The 25,439-nt window shown below is 40.6% G+C and overlaps 1 protein-coding gene across 1 annotated transcript in view; it reads left to right on the forward strand.

Moving 5' to 3' along the window:
* LOC111747840 (titin-like) overlaps positions 1-17,405 on the forward strand; it is a 52,604-nt gene extending 35,199 nt beyond the window's left edge. Inside the window, exons 11-14 of the mRNA XM_064270364.1 lie at positions 4,032-4,103; positions 4,685-4,759; positions 7,531-7,649; positions 15,026-17,405. Coding sequence (XP_064126434.1) covers positions 4,032-4,103; positions 4,685-4,759; positions 7,531-7,649; positions 15,026-16,812 — 2,053 coding nt within the window. The 3' untranslated portion in view covers positions 16,813-17,405. The remainder of the gene's footprint in view (positions 1-4,031; positions 4,104-4,684; positions 4,760-7,530; positions 7,650-15,025) is intronic.
* Positions 17,406-25,439: the final 8,034 nt, after the last annotated feature.

The raw sequence follows: 25,439 nt of genomic DNA on the forward strand, positions 1-25,439 counted from the left end.
GGAAATAGGGTAATAGAGAGGGTCCCCATATTTTGATTTCATTAGGGACAAATTTGAGGATACTAATGTCAGTTGGAGAAGGGCTCTTTAGTTAAGAGGAAACACTAAGCTGATGGCTGTGAGGTCATGGACGATCTGTTAAGAAAAATCAGAGGCTGAGCGGGACCACAATAGTAGGTTATGGACAGAGTGGGAGAGAAATGTAGAAAGAAATTCAAACTCATAAATAAGACCAGACTTACTGGTCTGACAGAGACTGGTGGATTCCCCGAGAATTTGGCCCTGAGACACCCTTCGGACTTGGAACTGAAATCACTCCCGAAGATCTCATTGTAGCCATACAGTAGACAGGCCTATAAAATAAACAATAACACCAGTGAGGAATGTACACCTCAGAACAATCAACTACATGTGACCTAAAGGGCAGCATTTGCCCAAAGGCAGAGTTCAGAAGGATGGTAGGGGCAGGAAAGCTGGGTGAACGAACATGGGGAACCCAGGAAAAAACGGAGAGAGTGCTGACACATTCAGAGGTTTGCAAACAATGGCACAAAACAAGCTGCGTATCAACTGTTGAATGAGAAACTACTTTCCTCTGTAAACTCTCAGCTGAACAAAAATAATGTGTTCAAAAAAAAAAAAAAGGAAAGAACGAGCAGAGGGTTGGAGAACTGAGGTAATTTGGGAGGAAGAATACAAAACTTTGCTACATTGTGTTGGCTGTATATTGCTTTAGGAATCCTGGTGATGCAGTGGTTGAGAAGTTGGCTGCTAACTGAAAGGTCAGTGGTTCAAAGCCACCAGCTGCTCCTTGGGAGAAAGATGTGACGGTCTTCTTCTGTAAAGAAGCAGAAGATCCAATACAGCCTTGGAAACCCTACTGGGCATTTCTACTCTGTCCTATAGGGTTGCTATGAGTCAGAATCTCCTCCAGGACAAAGTTTATATATATGTATGTATATATATATATATATATAGTCTAATTGTCATTCTTAATGGCTGGGGTAAAAGTAGGCAGGAAGAGATGCAGAGGTGGCTGGGCTTACTTGCGTAGAACCCATCAGTGAACCTAACGGCTTTAAAAAGAAAAGAAAAAGGAGCCCTTGTTTGAGGAACCATGCTCAACCAGACATGTGACACTCACGTTCTTTCCCCTCATAACTCCTTACTGAATATTAACTACTGTTTTAAATCAAACTCATTAATAGTACTAAAATAAATCTGGAAGAATGCACTAGGCTAGAAAGAATAGGGGAGATCACAAGGCAAGAACAAGCTCCGTGGCTCCCAGACACACCACTTACTAACTCTGACTTTGGGTGAAGAACAGTCTTCATTCCCCTTTTCTCCGTCTACCAACACATATGATCTCCGGCAACTGGTACTCTGAATATTGCAACATTGTTCTTTTTTTCAAGGAGATACGATTTGGCTACCATAAAATAAAATTCACCATTTTAAAGGGTACAATTCAGGGATATATTCACAAACTGTGTAACCATCACTACCATCTAATTCTGGAATATTTCATCACCCCGAAAAGAAATCCCATACTCTCCCTCCAACCTCTGGCAACCACTAATCTACTTTCTGTCTCTATAGATTTGCCTATTGTGAGCATTTGGTATAAATGGAATCATAAAATATGTGGCATTTTATGTCCAGCTTCTTTCACTTAGTACAATAGGACAAAGTAGAACTGCCCTATAGGGTTTCCCAAGAGTGGCTGATGGATGCAAACTGCCAACCTTTTGGTTAGCAGCCAAGCTCTTTACCACTGTGCCCCCAGGGCTCCATGTATCAGCACTGCTTTCCTTTTGATGGCCAAATAATGTTCTACTGTGTGGATATGCTACCTTTTGTTATTCCATTCATCAGTTAATAGTCATTTGGATTGTTTCCCCTTTTGGCTGTTATGAATAATGCTGCTATGAACATTTGTGGATAAGCTTCTGTGTGAACTAAAGCTTTTAATACCCTTGGGCACATACCAAGGAGTGGGATTGCCAAGTCACACCGTAACTCTGTGTTCACCCTTTTGAGGAACTGCCAACTTTTCCACAGTGATTGTGCCATTTGACATTTGTGTGAGGGTTCCAATTTCTCTACATCTTTACCAACCCTTGTTATTGTCTTTTTTTTTAAATAATTTATTTCATTTCTTGTTGTTGTTGATATTATCTGTCTTTACAGCCATCCTAGGAAATGTGAAGTGGTATCTCATTGTGGTTTTGATCTGGATTTCCTTGATGGCTAAATGATATTGAGCATCTTTTTGTCTGCTTATTGGCCATTTATATATCTCTTTGGAGAAATGTCTATTCACATCCTTTTCCCATATTTCAATTGTGTTATTTGTCTTTTTATTGTTGAGTTGTAATAGTTCTTTATATATTGTGGGTATAAAAACAAACAAACCAAACCAGTTGCCTTCAAATCAATTCCGACTCATAGCGACCCTATAGGACAGGGGAGAACTGCCCCATAGGGTTTCCAAGGAGCAGCTGGGGGATTCAAACTGCTGACCTTTTGGTTAGCAGCTGAGCTCCTAACCATTGTGCCACCAGGGCTCCGTACTGTGGACACTAGACCCTTATCCCCTGGATGGTGCCAATGGTTAATGCGCTTGGCTACAAACTAAAAGGCTGGAGGTTCAAGTCCACCCAAAGGCACTTGAAAGAAAGGCCTGATGATCTAGGTCTGAAAAATCAGTTATGGAAGACCCTTTGGAGCCCAGTTCTACCCTGACATACATGAACATAGACTAATTAAATATTTAGTCATGAGAGACAATTAGGCAAGAGAAATAAGAGAAAGTGTAGTTCTCGTGAGGCTCTTTCGGATGAGTAGATAAGATTCAAAAAGGTATATATCTATGTTTAATGCTCTCAAAATTAAGGTTAAAAATAACTGCTATTTTCAACCCCATTTTCTTTGTACAGGTTAAACATAGGTTTTGGAGTCAGACAGGACTGAGCTCAAATCCTAGATCTGCTTCTTACTAGTTTGGTGACCTAGGACAAGTTACATAATCTCTCTGTGCCTCAGTTTCCTCATCTGTAAAATGGGGTAATGATAATGTCGACCATATAAGGCAATTGTGAGGATCAAATGTGAAATGCTGATCATTGTACCTGGAACTTCAGTTGGTAATACATGCAATAATTATTATTTTATAATGTTCTGCAAAAGTACCCTAATGATTCTTGAATAGAGTTAACCTAAAGGCAGTTTCTTTTCTTTTTTTTTTTAAGAATTGAGAAAAAATTCTATTCTAGCATTTTGGTATAAAAATTTGTGTCAAAATGAATCTATTCATTTTATTGATATGTAAGCAAAATTTTATTTATTTATTCAACAATATTTACTAACTACCTAGTAAATATCATACACTATGTAAGGTACGGGGATGACATCGATGGCAGGTTGTGGTCCCTGCCCTCAGGAAGCTGGCAGTCCAGGAGACTGACGAGTAAATGTGATGACATCAATGTAACAAGGGCTATGATACATGAATGCACCTGGAGTGTGTGACAGAACTATGGCTTCCACAAGACCCCCTTCTCCTCTGGTTCCAAGGCCAAAGGATTGGTCCCATTTTTTTTTTTTTTAATTGGGTGAATTAAGCCATGGAATTTTTTGAAGTTCTAAAGACTGAAATGAAAGCACCTTGAATTGTGGGGGACACTAGAAATAGTATTTCCTATGGAGCAAAGGCTTCCTCCCAGCATGGTCACTTCCAGGGTTTTCTGGCCGAACGAGGTTACAGGTTTCTTCCTGAAGTTCTTTGGTGTATTTTCTCTTTGTCATCCACCTTTCTTCTCTCACTCTCTTTCTTTCCTTTCTCCACTTATCTTCTAATTCCCAAAGGAAGAGGGCTTTATGGATTCTAAGGGTGATTTATAGGTTAAAGCAGAAAATGATTTTTATTTTTTTACCTACAAGTTCCATACCACAAAAAAAAAAGAATATAAACGTTCATGGAAGTTATTGAAAATGCAGATAATTTTAATTCCATCTTATTTTTCCAGAGTTCTCAATCGTAATCCTCTGACAACCGTCGAAGATTCTTATCTTTTTAAATTGCCAGCATTAAAATATTTGTAAGTATTGCAACAATCTCATGGTTACGAGATGATTTCAATTCTTCATTTTTACTTTCATCCAAGATTAAGTATTTTCCATTTAGGCTAAAAAGTCATCATTTTAATTTGGTTATTGAAAAAAGTTATGCGCAAAGAAAAGGATTAAGAAAGGATGTATACTGGGCAAGGCACAGCAGGGGTCTTCCCCGAGCAGTGCTGAAGAACACATATGGATATGGTATATGCAGATAATGTAGCGATATCATTTATTCAAAAAAGTAAAGAGATTAAGGTGTACGTTATAAAAAGAACAAGGAATCAGGAGAGGTTAATATGACAGGGGAGTGAGAAGCGGGATAACGGTAAAAGACTACAGGTTCTACTGTTCTGTGCCGACATCACCCATCTGATGATGCAAATAAACTCGAATTTCTTCCGTAAGAGCTTTCTGGAGCTATCTTCTGTGGCAGATAAGCTCGAGCTAGCTTGTTTTACGGAGAAGCCAAAATTGAAGTAATTACCTGTCCTCCAGTATCTTTTTCAGTACAGAATTGTTGTCTTTGGGTTCATAACATGACCGTTTGGGCTTTCTCCTTCAGAGACATGGGAACAACACAAGTGTCACTTACAACAGTTGAAAACATCCTCATAATGACACTCCAGCTGGAAAAACTGTAAGTCATTTTTTTCCCTCAGATTTATTTTCACTTAAGTTTTTTTGTAGGTTTGTTTTATTATTTTAAAGTCAGTTTATTAAGGTCTAATTACATGTAATCCAATTCACCCTTTTTAAGTGTACACTTCAGCGAGTTTTGACAAATGTGAACAGTTGTGTAACCACCACCGCAATCAAGATTAGAATATTTCTGTCACCCCAAAAAGGCCCCTTGTGCCCCTTTGCTATCAATCCCTTCCTGCCACCACCAGCCCCTGGCAACCACCTATCTCGTTCCTATCCCTGTTGCTTTGCCTGTTGCAAAATGTCTTATAAATGAAATCATATAGTATGGAACCTCTAATGTTGGGCTTCTTTCACTTAGCGCAATCCTTCTGAGATTTGTCTGTGTTGTTGCATCTATCATAGTTCATTCCTGTGTATTGCTGAGTAGTATTCCAGTTGTATGGATGTACCACAGTTTGTTATCCATTCATCAGTTGACGGACACTTGGGTTGTTTCCACCTTTGGCTATTGTGAATAAAGCTGCTGAAAGCACGTACAGGTCTTTGTGTAAATACAGGTTTTCATTTCTTTGAAGTAAATACCGAGGAGGGAGATAGCTATATCACATGCTAAGTGCATATTAGCTTCATCAGACTGCTAAACTGTTTTCCAAAGTGGCTGACCATTTTGCATTCCCACCAGCAGTGTACGAGAGTTGCTATTGCTCCGTATTTTACCTGATATTTATGTTTCAGTCTTTGAAAGTTTTACCTTTTCTGTACATTTGCAAATAAAAAGTTATTTACTAATAAGATATAAAAAAAAGTAAAGGCAGCTCAGTACAAATACATCAATACTATCTATCAATACCTGTACGCTCGTGGTTGTGTGACAGTATCTCATTGTGGTTTGGATTTGCATTTCTGTAATAGTCGATGATGTTGAGTGTCTATTTATGTGCTTATTTGCCATTTGTATCTTCTTTAATGAAGTGCTCAAATCCGTTGGAATGTTGTATTGGATATTTTTCTTATATTACTGAGTTGTAAAAGTGCTTTCTATATTCTGGATTATATATCCCTTCTCTCAAATGTATGTTTTGTCAATATTTTCTCCCAGCCTGTGGCTGTCTTTTCATTCTCTTGAAAGTGTCTCTTAAGAGCAGAAGTTTTTAATTTTGATGAAGTCTAATTTAGCTTTTTTTTTTTTTTTTTTTTGGTGTATGGCTTGTGCTTCTTTCATGTCTTATCTAAGAAATGTTTGTATAGCCCAAAGTCACAAAGATTTTCTCCTGTGCTTTTTTTCCAGAAGTTGTATAGTTGTGTAGCTCTTCCAGTTAGGTCTATGATCCATTTTGAGTTAATTTTCATATATGGTATGAGGAAAGGGTCGAGTTTATATATTTTTTAAAAAATACATTTCTGTAGGGCCCTGCTATGACACCATATTACACAGTTTACTGAAGCTTCTTTGTGCCATCCCCCTGCACTGTGGCAGGCTACATAGAAATCTGCTGTTATGCTAAAGCTAGTTGAGCGGACTACCTGAGATGAGTACGGAAAGAGGCCCTGCATGTAGCCCTCTGCTCCGGCCACTTTTGTCAGGCCACCTCCTTGACTCTTCTTACCGCATCAAGTCCTACAGGTCACTGCTCTGGCCTCTTCTTCCTCAGCCTCCTGCAGCATCTGACACAGTTGATCCCTCGCTTGTCAGCAAGATGCCATCCTCTGCAGATATTCAAAGTTCCCACCCGCAAACCAGCTTTCTCGCTTAGTTGATACAAGGAAGGAGGGTTCAGTCTTCTCTTTCCATGACCATCAACAGAGGATGAAAAGTGCTATCATTCTCTGTAGCCATGTGCCACCAAGGCCATAAAGAGATTAGAGCAACTGCCATCCTTGAGTCCATTATTGGAATGCCTTAGTAGTTTAGGTTGGGAGGAGATACTTTTGAATTAAACTACAAATCTGTGTCAGCCAGTTCTAATCCCTATCCCCTTTATTCTGGGCATACTATACCTACTGCCATCCTTACCCTTCTGTTGGGCACCTCTATCCTCTCTTCTGTTTACTTACCATATTCAAGAGCAGCCGTTGGCCAACTGGTCCCCATCCAAGTGGCCAAGCCATATGTCCCAAGAACGTCATGGAACTGGACAGCAGGTCTTCCTGCTTCCATGTACTACTGCTCCCCTTGCCACGGGGCCAGAAGAACTGGGTGGTAACTGGCTACCATTACTGAACATTTTGATCAAGGAATCTGTAGGTGAATCATGATCAAAAGGGGAAAAACTTTGGAACAGAATTTTGAATTCTTACAGAATGCAAACCTGACTTGTTAAGACTGGAAGAACCCCAGAATCTATCACTCTCAAAAAATACCATGACCCAAACTTATTCCCTGAAGTTATCTTTAAACTAAACAATGGTTTAGCTACATCCGTAAAGAATGTTCAGCGTGAGTATTGCACTCTTTTAAAGAATTATCTATATGTGATCAAATTGACAACAGTAACTATAAAGCCTAGATAAGAAGCATGGGGGTGGTGAATCTAAGTCAGTGGTGGTGAAAACGGTGATGCACCTGCAGAATGTAACCAACGTTATTGGACTGGACATGTAGAAATCGTTGAATGGATGTGTGTTCTGCTATATAGATTTTCACCAAGATTAAAAAAAAAAAAAAAGAACTCCTTCTTACACAGCCCTGTGGCCTTGGCCTGCTTCTACCTACTTAAGTAACCCCATTAACATTAGTTTAATTCTCCTTATTTCCATTTACAGGATCTTACCTAGTCATATGGCATGCTGCCTGTGCCAGTTTAAAAGTACCATTGAAGTTGTCTGCAAGACACTGAAGCTGCATTGTGACAGTGAATGTCTGATAAACACCACACGTTGCAGTGAGTCCGAAATGCTTCATGATAAATTTTAGACTAGAAATGTAAATGCTTTATTTTATTCATTGATTCACTCAGAGTCCCAGTGTAACTAGCTGTAAGAACTACTCTGTTGCTCAAAGTCAGATTCTCAGTTTAGTCAGTCAGTTAATAATGCTACTGAAGCACACGCATAAAGGAACAAGAGAAAGGAATGCAAAGGGGAAGGGAATTACCTTAGTGGGCCGCGTGCTCTGTACCCTGCTCTGTGCTTGGGTGTTACCCCAAAATGGTAACTTATTCAGATAGCATATTGTGGCTTGTAAACTGATTTCATATGCATTATGTCTCAAGTACGCCCTGCCTTAGGACAGGTATAGATCCATTTTTGTTTGTTTTCTTTTTGCGTTTGCAATTTCATAAAAGAGTACAAGCAATAATGCTTTATAAAAGTTGTAATTGAAGCCTCAGAGTTTCTGGACCTATAACCAGAAGCTGCTACCCGGATCTTGTAATGGATGAGAGGGCGCTTCCCTTTGCGGACTGCCCAACTCTAAACTTGCTCTGAATCTCAAGCTTTTCTATTCCCAAAACAAAAAAGCAGATGCTTTGAATTTTTTTTTTTTCTGTATATTAGTTTATTGGCACTAACTTCATGATTTCCAGAATGTGATTACCTTCACATCCAGAGAGCCTGAATTTGGGCCTCTAACAGTGATTTGAAACTAATAATAAACAATAACACTTCGCTGTTATTCTTAGGTGCTGTTGAGTCGGTTCTGACTCATAGCAACTCTGTGTACAACAGAACGAACACTGCCCCGTCCTACACCATCGCCATAATCATTGTAGTGTCTGAGCGCATTATTGCTTTCGTTTTCTCAATCCATCTCATTGAGGGTCTTCCTCTTTTTTCCTGACCCTCTACTTTATGAAGTACGATGTCCTTCTTCAAGGACTGGTCCCTGCTGGTAACATCCAAAGCATATGGGATGAAGTCTCACAATCCTCCCTTCTAATAATCATTCTGGCTATGTTTCTTCCAAGACAGATTTGTTTGTTCTTCTGGCAGTCTAGTATATTCAATAGTTTTCACCAACACCGTAATTCAAAGGTGTTGATTCTTCTTCAGTCTTCCTTATTCATTGTCCAGCTTTTGCACACATATGAGGCAATTGAAAATACTGTGGCTTGGGTCAGGTGCACCTTAGTCCTCAAGGTGACATTTTGCTTTTGAACACTTCAAAGAGGTCGTTTGCAGCTTTTCTGGTTAGATATTTATAACTTTAAGTTTGTCAACAGGAGCTTTCAATTCAAGAATTACAATCTCTAAATTCACGAGTTAGTTAACTTTGGAGAAAAGAGGAATATGGTTTCTTATCTCCAAAAAGTAGGACCTTATAGTCTTGGTCTCTCTGGTGTTGCACAAGTGGTCAGTTTGGCTGCTACTCCAGGGCTGTAGTAACTGCCATTCAACTGGTGGCCTCTAAAAACCCAGCTCCAGCCTCTGCCTCACTGGCTCAACCTTGCCAGGCGAGAATACAGGTGAGGCGCCTGTGAAGTGGTACCCGCTCTTTGAGCCAGAGTTAGTTGCTCTAGGATCAGAAGGCTGTGCTTTGGGAATCTGAGTACGCAAAAATTATTTATATGGTCTGTAATTCCTTCTTTCTCCTTCTGTCTTCCTTTTTCATTATCCACCTATGCATATGAGGTGATTGAAAAGATCATAGCTTGAGTGAGTTGCGCCCTAGTCATCAAAGTGACTTCTTTGATGTTTAAAACGTTAAAGAGGTCTTTTGCAGCAGACAGAGAAGAATTGATGGGTTCACACTGTGGTCTTGGTGAGTAATACTGAATATATCATGGACTGCCAAAAGAACAAACAAATAGTCTTAGAAGTAATACAACCAGGATGTTGCTAAGAAGCAGGGATGGCAAAACTTCGACTCACTTAATTGTCATCAAGAAAGACCAATTGCTAGAAAGGGGCATCATGTTTGGTAAAGTAGAGGGCCAACAAAAATGAGGGAAACCCTCAGTTAGTGCATTGACACAATAGCCAAAAATGCCCTCAAAGATACCGATGATCATGAAGATGGCGTAGGGCCGGGCAATGCTTTGTTCTGTTACACATGATGTAGCCGTGCGTTGGAGCCAACCTGATGGCAGCTAACAGCAACAATTCCTCCCTTAGTGGTTCTTCAGGTTCTTTTTCAAAACGCCACCCTGACATTGCATGCTGAGGGCAACAAAGAAAGAGGATTTTTGTCTTCATTTGGGTGGGAGCATTAAGGAATGGAGCAACTCCTCATAGAAGCAGAACAGGGAGGTGGCAGGAGGAACCAGAAATGGCTCCCAGGGTGAAACTGAAGGGAAGAAATGAGGCCAGTGGCCCAAAGAAGAGGATTTCCAGCCACCAAGCCGATCAGTTAGCACCCTGCCGTGAGGTTCTCCCTTGGTGCTACCTGGTGCCTGTGCCAGGGGAGATCAGAGAAAGACAGCTAAGATCCCCCATGGCCCGGTCCAGGCAATTGAGCTCTATAGAAGATCTCAAAGCTTTACTTGGTGGATCTTAAAAGGAGTTGTTCTTACCATGTGGCACAGTTTTGGGGAATTTCAGGTTGAGGAGGAAGGCATGGCTCCTGCTTTAGAGCTCTGTGGACAGTGAACCTTCCTCTTCACCTGTAGACACTTCATGGTTATTCTTTCCCCCTCTGGCTAGGAGGAATTGATCAAATTAAAAACAACTTCTTCTCAGACCAGACTTGTTGGCCTGACATAGACTGGAGAAACTCTGAGTGTACGGCCTCTGAACACTCTTTCAGCTCAATAATGAAGTCAGTCTTGAGGTTCACCACTCAGCTAAAGATTGAACAGGCCCAAGGAATAAAACAAGACAAAAGGGGCGCACCAACCCTGGGGCGGGGACTGGAAGGCAGGACGGAACAGCAAAGCTGGTAATAGGGAACCCAGGGTTGAGAAGGGAGAGTGTTGACATGTCGTAGGGTTGTTAACCAATGTCATAGAACAATGTGGGTACTAACTGTTTAACGAGAAACTACTTTGTTCTGTAAACCTTCATCTAAAGTAAATTTTTTTTAAAAATTAAAAAGTAGGATCTTAAAGCATTTCTTATTTCTAGAAAGAGAGACCTTAAAACATCAGCAACATTCTCACATAAAACCCATAGTATCATTCTGTTTATTCAGCCTTATGTAGTTAACTTCAGTTCCATATGCTACAGGATCAGCTGCACTCTGTGAACCCACCAGTATCTGCGTAAGAGCTCTGGAAATTTTGATTGAGTCTAGTCACGGTTCCTTTTATAAGTCCAATGTAGTCCATCTTTTTGTTGAGATATTCTGGTCAAATGTTTTCAGGAAATCAGCAAAGTAAAAACTTATCTGCAGATGACAAAACTTAATAGGTCATGATTCATTTATAAACATAATTCTTAAAGGTGAAAGACGTGATAGAAATCAATTACAAGCACAGTGCAGAGGCCAAATAAAATCAGTTGAAAAAAAACTATAGAGAAAAATATTTTCCATAATAACCGTTAAGCATGTTTTTAAAGAACTTCAAATGTAACACATAATCATCTTGAGGCATAATGGAATATAGTTAGGACATACCAGAACATTCCAGAATTATCAAGTCTCTAAATACCTGAATAGTAATTCTTTAATTAATCCATTGTCTTTGACATTGCTAGATTCAAAAAATAAAGTTTGAACCAAGTTAGCAATCATTTGCTGCCTAATATTAGGCAAAAACAAAAGAGAAAATACTAACACATAAATTTTAACCCATAGAGAATCAGACCCCTCTCTTGATTTTAACATGTTCTATGTAATTTATGTCATGTTAAGTAAACCTTTTTAGCACTTTTTCTTTATAAGAAAATTTTCGTGGCTTTCAAACTTGTCAGAAATTTATCATAAGTTACCATGAAACAATACTTTAGTTATTTAACCAAAGATCTTAAAATAAAAACCTTAGTGTTTTTATTTATTTATTTATTTTTTATTTTTCCGTAAAACTATGTGCCTTGGTTTTTGACTCAGGAATCTTATTCTAGTGACAGACTGAACCTCTGTCTTTGAAACAAATTATACAAAGAAGAGATTAACTCCTTAACTCAGTAATCAAAGAAAATTTTGTTATTTTAACAGCGAGAAACCTAATTCTTTGTTTTTTATGTTAGTTAACATTGAAGCTCTTAAAAATGCCATAAATTAAACTTTAGTCAGATAGAGAAAACTTTTGAAAGGCGAATGGTAACTAATTTCTTTCCCTTTTACTGTCCTGGAACTGTTCCTTTTAATTTAAGACAAAGTTATTTGGGAAACCCTGGTGGCACAGTGGTTAAGTGCTACAGCTGTTAACCAAGAGGTCAGCAGTTTGAATCCACCATGTGCTCCTTGGAAACTCTATGGCGCAGTTCTACTATCTCCTTCAGGGTCACTATGAGTCGGAATTGCCTCAACAGCAGTGGGTTTTTTTTTTTTTTTTTGTATTATTATTTTCTACACCAGCTGCACTGGTCTCTTTCTGAAGGGGTGCAGGGCTTTCTCCGCTCCTATGACCTTGGTCTCCCTCTTTTTCTTTGTTTCTATGGGGGATGGTCTTTAGCCTGCAAGGCAGCAGTTAGGGAGGCTGCCTGGCAATTTGGTCTGTAAATCTTTTCCTTATCTCAGTTAGAATATACTTGGCAGGCCAGTCTCATTAGCTGAGAGATTTTTAACCCTATACTTTCTTCTTTTTCTGAAGCTTTCTTTTTCTTTAATTGATTATAAGAAAAGAATTGCCAGTGTTTAAGACTACGCCCTAGGGCTGAATCTCCTGGTTTCTTCTCTTGATCTCTCATTCTTTCCAATTAACTGTTCCCAAGAACCTAGCTTTTTATGTTTATGGGTAGCTGATACCATCCGCTTTTTCTTTTAGTCTATAGGAATTTATTTGTCTCTCATGCTGCAGCCAAGAGTTTTCTCAGCTCTGGGAGAGAGCCTCTTTTTTTAATCTTAACACCCTGTCTGGAGTGTTCTCTGTGTTGTGATCCAAATCCCAGTGTAGACTGAAAATCGCTTCTCCCCATGCATCTCTTTTTTAGCCCGATCAATAAGTTCTCAGGAGTCTCTATAAGTATTTTTTAATTTAGCTCAAATTTCTTTTCACAAATTAATTTCTATGCATCATACGTAAATGACACATAAGACACAGACAGAGGTGACGGAGATGATCTTGCAATCTCATCCTCTCAGACAGCCCCAGTCACACATAAAATTCACACATAAGATGAACAAACAGAGAGTGCTTGGACCAGACAAGCCAGAAAGGGAGAGGGGGAATGAGGATGATTTTAGTGAGGCCTAACACATTATCTGAATCTCCACTTCAATCTTCCATATAACTCTTATCCCCAATGCCAGATGGGGGTGTTACATCCACTCCCCAAAACCAGAGTACAAGAACCAGAGTCAGACAACACCCAGACACACAAAAATAATGGCTGTCACATACTCATATATCTGCCCAAAATCTAAAGTCACCAAGAGTCCCTCTTTGCGATCACAAATGTAATAATGGGACTGCAGTGGTAGAAACACACTAACTGGGCAAAACACCAGGGCTATCACCCACCAGCCAGCACTTAATCAAAAGGAAAATAAAATGGAGAGGAAAGTAAGATAGAGGAGAAGAGAGAGAAGAAAGTAAAAGGCAATTACCACGTCTGCAGACTACGCCCGTTTTCATGGGTCTCAGAGTCAAGCCCCTCACTGTAACAAAACAGTACCAAGTCTGAATTACCAGGTCTCAGGCTTGATTAGCAGGTCTTGGATTTGGGGGCTGGTGCCCCTTACCACAGACACCAAGTCTCAATTGAGGGGGAATACCAGGTCTAACAGGTCTTGGGGGTGACCCCCCTCAGTGCAGATACCAAGCAATCACTCCACTCATGAGACTCCCTGGATTGTGCAGGTCCAGGCAGACAAATTTTCAACTCAATCTGGAAAGAGTATCTATTAAACACACCTGATTTATCAGGTTTACCAGACCTTGAGGTCAAGCCTCTCACTATAAACATTGGGTCAGGACTCTCAGGCTCAGGAAAAACAGTCAGGTCAAGACAGAGAGCAATATCCTTTGTTCTTATGGAAATCCAATGAGAGGAGCAGGCACGGAGATCTACTCACAAGAGGGAGGGACACAGGACAGGTGGTGTCCTGGCAGGTGCCTGTCTGTCCATCAGGGTTTAGCAGGTCTCCTTATCTGCCCCTAGACCTGGATCTGAGGAAAAAAAAATCATTTCTGCCATGGTCACCGGATTCTGTTACAGGGCAAGGCTTCCCAGCTCGGGACTAAGCCCTGCCTAAGTTCTTACATTCTTCTGACCAAGAATGACCAGGAGAGGCTCAGAGGTTCCACTCCAACAAAGGTTTATCAGGGACAGAGAGAAAGTAAAAGGCTCACAAGGGAGAGAGGGAGAGGGGTTTCCACCTACACTAGCCTCCAGTCTTATTCTGGGATGTTGTGCATGTGTGAGGCCTCTAGATCTTGGTTTGAGCCCCGGCAAGTGGTCCCTGTTCATGTTTATCTCATGTGGAAGGTCATTCATAGGCCATGTTGATCTTTACTGCACAAACTCTGCACCTGGCGAGGCCTTGAAAAACAACTCAGGAGGATTATCGGTAATTTACAGCTGGTCCAACACACGGGGCCTTGAAAAGTAGCCCCTGATCTTGTCTAAGCACCTAGTTTGTTCATCACAAGTAGTTTTCGGGTGTCAGCAGGTAAAGTTATATGGTGGTCTGCACTTAGGTTTAGATTCAGAGACTATTTAGTTATAGCTGGTCCAGCACACAGGGCCTTGAAATGTAGCCCTCATTTAATTCAGCCAGCCCAGTCTCTTCCCTGTCTCATAACCTGTTGCTGTAGAGTCAGCTCCAACTTGCAGTGACTCTATAGGGCAGGGTAGAACTGCCCCACCGGGTTTCCAAGGCTGTAAACCTTTACAGAAGCAGACTGCCACATCTTTCTGCCGTGGACAGGCTGGTAGGTTTGAACTGCCGACCTTTTGGTTAGCAGCTGAGCGCTTAACCACTGTGTCACCAGAGCTCCATAATGTAAATATAGTTACTATGTTTCACAATATGGAATGTTCTCAGTAGGTAGCCACTTTTTCAAGAGAACCAGGGTGGACATAGTGGACTAATTCATAGCGGAACATTGTTGTTACTAGGCATAAACTTCAGTCTGGGTTTATTTTTCTCCTCTCTAAATGGCACTCAAATCTTTATTGAATTCTAATTTATTTGACTGGGATATATGGCTATGAATTGACAAAAAGCTGTCCCATCCGTCTTTCATTATCAAACATAGTCTTTCTGTTTTGGCAGGTGAAGAAGCATCTCTGGGGGCTGCAGAAGGAACGTTCATGAAGGCATTACAAGCCCGGAAGAAGAACACCAGCACTGAGCTCACTATTGAGCCAGAAGAAGCATCCTCAGACAAAAACGTCAATTTGTCAACTGTCCTGAATGAGCCTCTGGACTTCCATGATGAAAGTGATGTTATTAGTGCCCTAAATTACGTATTGCATTATTTCTCAGAGGGAAATCTAGAAGACATAGAATTGACATTATTACCCTTCATTAAACTGCTTTTTTCCAATGTACAAGATAGAGAAAAGGTCCTGAGTTATTTGCAAAACAACACAGGGAATCCCCCTCTTAAGCCTGGAAACAACAATGCAACTTACAGAAATAAATTGAGGAAACTCTATTTTCTGGGGAATTTGTTAGATTCAGAAATTCAAGAAAAAATTGACGCGGTTAAAAAGAAAGAGAAAACTGCTGTGCTTATGTATCCCAACTTTTTAGACGCCAAATTTAAACGCCAAACCTTTCAAAAGAAATTGGAAACTGCTCAACCCCAGGAAAACCACCTGGCAAAGACCCAGAGAACAGGTGTCGGGAAAAGGCTGCAAAGGGCAAACGGAGTCCTCAAGAGGCCAAGGGGCATAAAGAAAAGGCACTTCAAAGAAATGGAAGATCCGAGCATTAGGAGGAAACAAGGAGCCAAACCATTTATGGAGAACATGCCCAAAGCAAGAGGGCCTCTGAGGCCTCTCTCAAAGAAGGTGGACCGACTTCTCAAGGTGCGGAGGGAAAGGAAGTTAGGGGGAGTCTCCTTGGACACAGAGCCATTATCCATCAAGGAACATAAGGCAGAAGACTCTTCTTTCCTGAAACAATACTCCATGGGCAGGCCTTCTACCTCTCCTCCTTCAAAAGCCCCACCTGAGGCTAGAATTCTGTCAAAAGACTTGTCCTACACCATTTTTGTTTTAGAAGATGCAAGTGCGAGAGTCAAAAATATGGAGGCTCCTAAATCAGTATCACATTCCAGAAAAAATTACATCTATCATAAATCTCGCTCTCGTGTGGTTCACAGAAGACCAAAGGCCAAAACGAGTCGAAGGTTCAGAAAGGTCCATAGACTGATGCTTAAAAATAGACCTCCTTCCTCTGCAGTGAGGAGCCTGATAAATTCCCCTCCACGAGAGGCGTTTTCATCTTCAGGAGAACTGAGTTCTCCAGAAAACCCTTTTCAAGAATTGTTTCTTTTTCCAGAGCCATCTGCAAAAACCACTACTGTACACAATGCTACTATGCTAGATGAGACTGCCCCTGAAATCACTGCCCACAAGGATCCTTCCACTGCAGATTCTGCTGTGACTGCAGACAATGTAATGGCACCTGTTAAACAAACAATTGAAACACAATGGGAATACCACAACATGGGCCCTGACTTACCCTCCAAGCCCCATGGCTCCTCTCTCCCATTGCTCTCATCCCCGGGGGATCAATTTGAAACTCAGCTAAACCAGCAGCTAAGGTCCCTCATCCCCAACAATGATGTGAGAAGGCTCATTGCTCATGTTATGCGGACACTGAAACTGGACTGCTCAGAGCCCCAGGTACAAATGGCCTGTGCCAAGCTCATCTCCAGAACAGGCCTCCTAATGAAGCTTCTCAGTGAGCAGCAAGAATTTAAGGTGTCCAAGGCTGACTGGGATACAGACCAATGGAAAACTGACAACTATATCAACGAGAGCACAGAAGTCCAGAGTGAGCAAAAAGAGCAAGAGTCAAGTGAGGTGAGGACAACTGCAGAAACATGAGGCTCAGACTTTTCCATCAGAGTTCAGGACATGCCTTTAGAGTGCCAAAGCTCCTACTCCGTAGTTCATTGTGGCCAAGCAACTTTGGCCAAGAAAATCATCTCCCACTTTGTTCATTTAGAGAATGTTGCCACTATTCCTAGCGTAGAGGAGAAGACTTAACACACAATTTGTACAAGAAGAGTGCCTAATAGTAAGATTATTAGATTTGGTATGTTCTTTATGAACCTATATAGGCTGCTAACCAAGAGGTCAGCAGTTTGAATCTGCCAGGCACTCCTTGGAAACTCTATGGGGCAGTTCTACTCTGTCCTGAAGGGTCGCTATGAGTCGGAACCGACTCGACGGCAGTGGGTTTGGTTTTTGGTTTGAGTTTATGAACGTATGAGCTAGATTCACCTGGAAGAATTGGGTTTTGAAACTAATTAGTTAGCTCTTATCCTTTTCATCACTTTGCTCTACAAAAAAACAGAGTTTTTTTTTTCCTATTTTTTAGCTCACAAAAGAAGTTCCAGGATACGGCTATAACCACAAACTCATCCTGGCAATATCCCTAACTGTGGTAGTGATGATTTTGATTATACTTTTCTGCCTCATTGAGGTAAGGACAATTAATTCAAGTTTTCAGAATATATTTTGTTTTTATACTCAATTCAAAAGACACAAACTGAAAATTAAAGCCGCTTTCCCACCTGCTACTACTTGATATTCCTCTTCAGTCACTAGGACTGGGGTATGCTTGGTTCTTTTATTGCAAAGTGTATTCCAGGGATTTTGAAAGGAACCCTACTCCCAGGAGATCTTGGTGGAGTTGAAAGCAAGATTGCAAGCTATTAGACTATTTTGAGAAGTTAAATTTAAGAAGGCCAGGGTTGACATGATTGCAAAATTTCTTCAACCCAAAACTGTGGCAGTGATTTGATGTAGACACCGGTCACTTTCATTGTATCCCTGCTTTCTTTCCCTGTTGGTTGAAATGATAAGATAAAATGTCCACTCTTAGGGAGTAGTCAATCAACCTGGGGAGAAAGGACACAACGAAAAGATAAAAATGATACCTTGTAGATTCCTTAGATTTACTCAGCATCTTTTTTCTCTAGTGTGTATAAAACTAAAAAAAAAAAAAAAACCCTCGCCATTGAGTAGATTCCGAATCATAGAGACCGTATAGGCATTGTCTAAATCGGCTCAGTTAAAATATTGTAGTAAGCAGTTTGGTTCTGCTTGCTCTTTGTTCAATTATATAATGGTTTATTAATTTCCTGACAGACAGCTGATAACATATTTAACAAGGTGACAACTTAACCATACCCTGCCAATTCACCCTAATTTCCCTATTCACCTTTTCTACTGTTGGAGCAGCCTTACGTTCCAGCTCCTCACTCTACCCCAGTCACACCGTGCTCATTCCTACTTTTGTATGTGCCTTTACCCCTGAAAATTCCCTTAATATTCACTCTGCCTGTTGAAGTCCTATGAATCTGTCAAAAGCCAACCAAGTCTTTCTTCACAAAGCCTTTCCTGAACTCTTCAGTCCTCCTGGCCCTGGTTCATTTGTGATACGTGTTGCCATTCCTTGGGGGCCAAAGAGAGACAATTGCCCTCTCCAGAGAACTTAAAACTGTGGTAAACAATTTTTAAAAGATAGCCACCCAAGAGGGAAGGTTTAAGATCAACACACAATGGAGCAGAGCAGAGATCTGTAAAGACCAGATGGCCTCCTGATCTATCTGAAGAAAAATACGTCTGTCATCAGGAGGGTTGGTCAGTTCCTTGTAGAAAAGGCGAGGAACAGGTCAAGGTGGGCAGTACCCGTCCTAACATTGCACAAAAGTAGGGATGGAGCCCAGGGCAGCAGAAGTGAAGTGTCAGGGCCACCAGCAGGGCTGTGCCTGAGGGGGAGATGGATGGATGAGGTTCCCTCAGATCTTTCCACAAAACCCTGGATTCAGCTGATTCCTTACGTTCTATTCTGTTCTCACCAAGTAGCCTTCTGATTGTGCTTTAGTGCGCACACAAGCCTGTCTCCACAGAGACACAGCTCCCTCGTCCTGTAGGCACAGAAGTTCTGTCTGTGGAACAGATGTCTTTCTCACTGTCAAGTCATAATTCGGCATTCTGATTTTTGGTCAGTCCTGCAATATTGATAAGGTGAGACTGCCCCCAAAAGGAAGGAGGTGGTTCTCTTTTGGTGGTGACAGAGTCTGATTTCTAAGCCTGGGAGGCTGGGGACCAGCATGGGGTCATTTTGCCAAGACATCTGGGGAGACAGTCATTGGCCATTGCCCAGACAGTTTTCTCTGCCTTTGCAAGCAGCATGTGACTGTTTCCTTTTTTGACATTCCTGTAAAATCCTGTGCTGCTTTTAATTCCTATGTTCAGTTTAGCCTTACATTTGTATTCATTTTATGTTTTCCTTATATCCTCTCCCCCACTTAGATCATAAGATTTATGAGGACTGAAACTATGCAGTGTTTCACAAATAGTAGACAATAATGGTGCTCCATATATAGGCCATGCTTTGGCTCTCATGGAATTGCTCTGATTTTCTTCAGTTTCAGCTTGAACTTGCATATGAGCAATTAATGATCTGTTCTACAGTTGGCCCCTGGCCTTGTTCTGACTGATATTGAGCTTTTCCATCGTCTCTTTCCACAGATGTAGTCAATTTGATTTCTGTGTGTTCCATCTGGTGAGGTCCACGTGTATAGTCGCCATTTATGTTGGTGAAAGAAGGTATTTGGAATGAAGAAGTCGTTGGTCTTGCAAAACTCTATCATTCGATCTCCAGCATTGTTTCTATCACCAAGGTCATATTTTCCAACTACTGATCCTTCTTCTTTGTTTCCAACTTTCCTATTCCAATCCCCATTAATTACCAATGCATCTTGATTGAGTATTTAATCAATTTCAGACTGCAGTAGCTGATAAAAATCTTCTATTTCTTCATCTTTGGCCCTAGTGCTTGGTGTGTAAATTTGAATAATAGTTGTATTAACTGGTCTTCCTTGTAGGCATATGGATATCATCCTATCACTGATAGTGTTGTACTTCAGGATGGATCTTGAAACATTCTTTTTGACCATGAATGCAACACAATTTCTCTTCAAGTTTTCATTTCCAGCATAGTAAATTATATGACTGTCTGATTCAAAATGGCCAATGCCAGTCCATTTCAGCTCACTAATGCCTAGGATATCAATATTTCTGCGTTCCATTTCATTTTTGATGATTTCCAATTTTCCTAGATTCATACTTTGTACATTCCAGGTTCCAATTATTAATTGATGTTTCCAGAGATCATCTGAAGAATAAATTTGATGAATGGAACACTAGCAACTGAAGACCTGATGAGTTGTGGAATGACATCAAGGACATCATACATGAAGAAAGCAAAAGGTCATTGAAAAGACAGGAAAGAAAGAAACGACCAAGATGGATGTCAGAAGAGACCCTGAAACTTGCTCTCGAACATCGAGCAGCTAAAGCAAAAGGAAGAATTGATGAAGTAAACGAACTGAACAGAAAATTTCAAAGGGCCTCTCGAGAAGACAAAGTAAAGCATTATGACATGCGCAAAGAGCTGGAGATAGAAAAACAAAAGGGAAGAACACGCTCAGCATTTCTCGGGCTGAAAGAACTGAAGAAAAAATTCAAGCCTTGAGCTGCAATAGTGAAGGGTTCTATGGAGAAAATATTAAATGATGCAGGAAGCATCAAAAGAAGATGGAAGGAATACACAGAGTCATTATACCAAAAAGAATTAGTAGATGTTCAGGGATTTCAAGAGGTGGCATATGATCAGGAACCAATGGTACTGAAGGAAGAAGTCCAAGCTGCTCTGAAGGCATTGGTGAAAAACAAGGCTCCAGGAATTAATGGAATATCAACTGCGATGTTTCAACAAACACATGCAGCACTAGACGTGATCACTTGTCTATGCCAAGAAATATGGAAGACAGCTTCCTGGCCAACTGACTGGAAGAGATCCATATTTATGCCTATTCCCAAGAAAGGTGATCCAACTGAATGTGGAAATTATAGAACAATATCATTAATGTCACACTCAAGCAAAATATTTCTGAAGATCATTTAAAAATGGCTGCAGCAGTATATTGACAGGGAACTGCCAGAAATTCAGGCCGGTTTCAGGAGAGGACATGGAACCAGGGATACCATTCCTGAAGTTGGATGGATCCTGGCTGAAAGCAGAGAATACCAGAAGGATGTATACCTGTGTTTTGTTGACTGTGCAAAGACATTCGACTGTGTGGATCATAACAAACTATGGATAACACTGCGAAGAACGAGAATTCCAGAACACTTAATTGTGCTCATGAGGAACCTTTACATAGATCAAGAGGCAGTTGTTTGGACAGAACAAGGGGATACTGATTGGTTTAAAGTCAGGAAAGGTGTGTGTCAGGGTTGTATTCTTTCACCAGACATATTCAATCTGTATGCTGAGCAAATAATCCCAGAAGCTGGAATACATGAAGAAGAATGGGGCATCAGGATTGGAGGAAGACTCATTAACAACCTGTGTTATGCAGATGACACAACCTTGCTTGCTGAAAGTGAAGAGGACTTGAAGCACTTACTAATGAAGATCAAAGACCACAGCCTTCAGTATGGATTGCACCTCAACATAAAGAAAACAAAAATCCTCACAACTGGACCAATGAGCAACATCATGATAAATGGAGAAAATATTGAAGTTGTCCAGGATTTCATTTTTCTTGGATGCGCAGTTAACAGGCATGGAAACAGGAGTCAAGAAATCAAAAGACACATTGCATTGGGTAAATCTGCTGCAAAGGACCTCTTTCAAGTGTTGAAGAGCAAAGATGTTACCTTGAAGACTAAGGTGTGCCTGACCCAAGCCATGATATTTTCAATCGCATCTTATGCATGTGAAAGCTAGACAATGAATAAGGAAGACCAAAGAAGAATTGATGCCTTTGAACTGTGGTGTTGGTGAAGAATATTGAATATACCGTGGACTGCCAAAAGAACGAACAAATCTCTCTTGGAAGAAGTACAACCAGAATGCTCCTTAGAAGCAAGGATGGTGAGACTGCATCTTACATACTTTGGGCATGTTGTCAGGAGGGATCAGTCCCTGAAGAAGGACATCATGCTTGGCAGAGTACGGGGTCAGCGGAAAAGAGGAAGACCCTCAACGAGGTGGATTGACACAGTGGCTGCAACAATGAGCTGAAGCATAACAACGATTGTAAGGACGGCGCAGGACCGGGCAGTGTTTAGTTCTGATGTGTATAGGGTCACTATGAGTCAGAACCAACACGACGGCACCTAACAACAACAATGATGCTCCAGGGAAGAAAGCTAAAGTGTAATAGCAACTCCACAATGAGAAATAATACAACCTAATATTTATTTTGAAATAGCAGACAGAGCCCAGTAATAGACAGACCCATGTATCCTTAACACTTTTGAAATGTCAACTTTTAAAGTTCTAGCCAGTGGGGAGAAGTGGATACATGGTAGTAGAACAGTGGCCTAACTATTGGTGGGAGGGGGGATAACGGCAGATCCACGTTTCTCACCTTAAACAAACATATTTCAGTAAAAAAAAAAAAAAAAAGTAAATGTGAACGTATTAGAAGGAAATAGAAGCCATATTTTTTATTATCTTGTGGCGAGAAAAAGCTTTCTAAGCCTGATACCACAGGCAGAAAACTTTGATAGATTTGACTACTCTTAGCAAATTTAGGGAGTCCCTGGGTGGCACTGGACTATTAACTGAAAGGTTGGCAGGTCACACCCACCCAGGGGTGCCTTGGTAGTAGGGCCTGGTGGTCTGCTTCTGAAAGATCACAGCCTTGAAAAGCCCATGGAGCAGTTCTGTTCGGCACACATGGAGTCGTCATGAGTGGGAATCAATTTGAAGGCATCTAACAACAACAAAACAGCAAATTTAGCATTTATTTAAATGCCAAGCATTGGACTACATATATTGTCTGACAAAAGAACCCTTGGAGGAAGGTATTATTATCCCTCTTTTACAGATGAAGGAGATCAAATTAAGGCCCCAGGGGCAAAACCAAAAGCAGAACTGATAGTCACCTGACCAAAGCCTGTTCTGTTTTACCTCCTTAAAGACAAAAACAAGTGCCAAGTATTTGAAGCATCAAAATAGAATGGAAAGAGTAGAAAGGATTGATATGTTGAATATAAGAAGAGCTTTCAGAAATCAACAAGAAAAAGACAAACGATCCAGTGGAAAAGGGGGCAAGGGCTACGAAGAGGAAGAGGGGTTTGCACTCTGGGAATCACATCTGTCACCCCTTCTTGTGGCGTATGGGGTGTGGGTCTTGTTAGGGAGGCCATTGCCACCTTAGGGTATAAAGAGAGTGTCCTATATTTTCTTCTACTACTTATATAACGTTGTGATATATGTTATAAAGTCCATGTGGAATTTATTTTGTTTGGTTCGTGTTGGTATGGCTGAGGTTGAGAATCTTTTTTCTCCCTGTGTGAATATCCAGTTGTTTTACAATCTCCTATTGAATGGTTTCTTCCTTCCACACTGATCTAAAATACTGCCTTTGTCGGGACTCTATGCTGTTCCAATGATCCACTTGTCTTTTCCTGTACCAGTATCGCCTGCTTAGTTCCAGCTGCTTTACAACATAATTTGATATTTGGTAGGGCAAGCTCCTGCTCTTCGGTCTTCTTTTTCATCCTTTTCAAGCTGTTGTTGCATATTTTTTCTACCAAATGTCAGCTGGTCAGTTTTTGTAAAAAAAAAAAAAAAAACTGTGTAGACATTAGAATGGAATTGCATTGAATTTGTAGATTAATTTGAGAACTGGGATCTTTACAATGCTGAGACTTCCTTTCTAAGAACATGGTATCTCATTCCACGTAATCAGTTCTTCTTAATTCCTTAGAGAAGAATTTCACTGTTTTCTTCACAGAGGTCTTGCACATCTTTTGTTTATTGCTAGGTACTTTGTACATTTTTTACTGCTATTGTGAATGAAATCCTTCTTCCATTACATTTTCTAATTGGTTATTGGTGGTACATAGGAAAACTACTGAGGTTTGTGTGATTTTGTATCTAGCCACCTCACTAAATCCTAATATTAACTCTACCCTTTGCTATTGAGTCGATTCTGACTCATAGTGACCCTATAGTACACAGGAGAACTGCTCCATAGGGTTTCGAAGGCTGTGAATCTTTGTGGAAGTTGACTGCCACATCTTTCTCCCACGGAGTGGCTGGTGGGGTTGAACCACCAATCATTCAGTTAGCAGCCGAGTACTTAAGCACTGTACCATCAGGGTTCCTTCTGAATTGTCATATTACTTTCAAAAAATTTTAGTTGATCTCTTGAGCTTTTTAGGTTGTCCATCTGTTATGGATTGAATTGTGTCCCCCCAAAAAGTGTATCAGCTTGGCTAGGCCACGATTCCCAGTACTGTGTGATTGCCCACCGTTTTGTCATCTGATGTGATTTTCCCATGTGTTGTAAATGCTACCTGTATGATGTTAATGAGGTGGGATTAGAGGCAGTTATTTTAATGAAGGAGGACTCAAATCTACAGGACTAGATTGTATTTTAAGTCAATCACTTTTGAGATATGAAAGAGAGGAGTGAGCAAGTAGACAGACAGGAGAACCTCATACCACCAAGAAACAAGAGCCAGGAGAACAGAACATCCTTTGGACCCAGAGTCCCTGCGCTGAGAAGCTCCTAGACCAGGGAAGATTGAGGGCAAGGACCTTCCCTCAGAGCTGACAGAGAGAGAAAGCCTTACCCTGGAGCTGGCACCCTGAATTTGGACTTCTAGCCTCCTAGACTGTGAGATAATAAAATTCTCTTTGTTCAAAACTTCCATTTGTGGTATTTCTGTTACAGTGGCACTAGATAACTAAGACACCATTATTTCACTTGCAAGTAATGATAGTTTTGTCTTTATCTTTCCAATACTTACATCCCATTTATTTTTCTTATTGCCTTGATTAGTACCTTCAAGCAATGTTGAATAGTGGCAGTGGTAACAGTCATCCTTATTCCTAACTTTAAAGCAGTGCTGTTGTCTAAGTTTCTGGTGCATACTTTTACTAAGTTACAGATATTTCCTTCTTTTCCTACTTTTACATGTTTTTACTAGGAATTATACATTGAATATTACCTAAGACCGTCAATAAAATACATTAAAACATATGCAAGATCCTAAACTAGGTACTGTGGAAGAGTAAAGAGGGGTAAATGAGGATAGAATCCTTGTGTTCAAAAAGACCATCATCTAGCAGTGGAGATGAGGCTTCAAATAAATAAAAGGAAGGAATAAGGGTTTGAAGATACTGGTCATTGTGGTGGATACCCACGATCATGCTTTCTTTCAAAACAGATCTATGCTCATCGAGCAACGTCAGAGGAAGACAAAGAAGGATCCTCACGGTAAATATCAGTCTAGCAATTTTGTTTCAGTGTTTATTGTGGTTCAAATAGCTATAACAAAACATTCATAGACTGACAATTTTCAAAATAGAATTTCAGAACTAGAAGAGAACGTAGAGGGCCTCTACTTCAATCCCCTCAGTGTTCAGTAAGGAAACTACCAAAGGCAGGAAGAATATACTCACCTTAATA

Source organism: Loxodonta africana, chromosome 18, assembly GCF_030014295.1.
Source record: "Loxodonta africana isolate mLoxAfr1 chromosome 18, mLoxAfr1.hap2, whole genome shotgun sequence".
Lineage (NCBI taxonomy): Eukaryota > Metazoa > Chordata > Mammalia > Proboscidea > Elephantidae > Loxodonta > Loxodonta africana.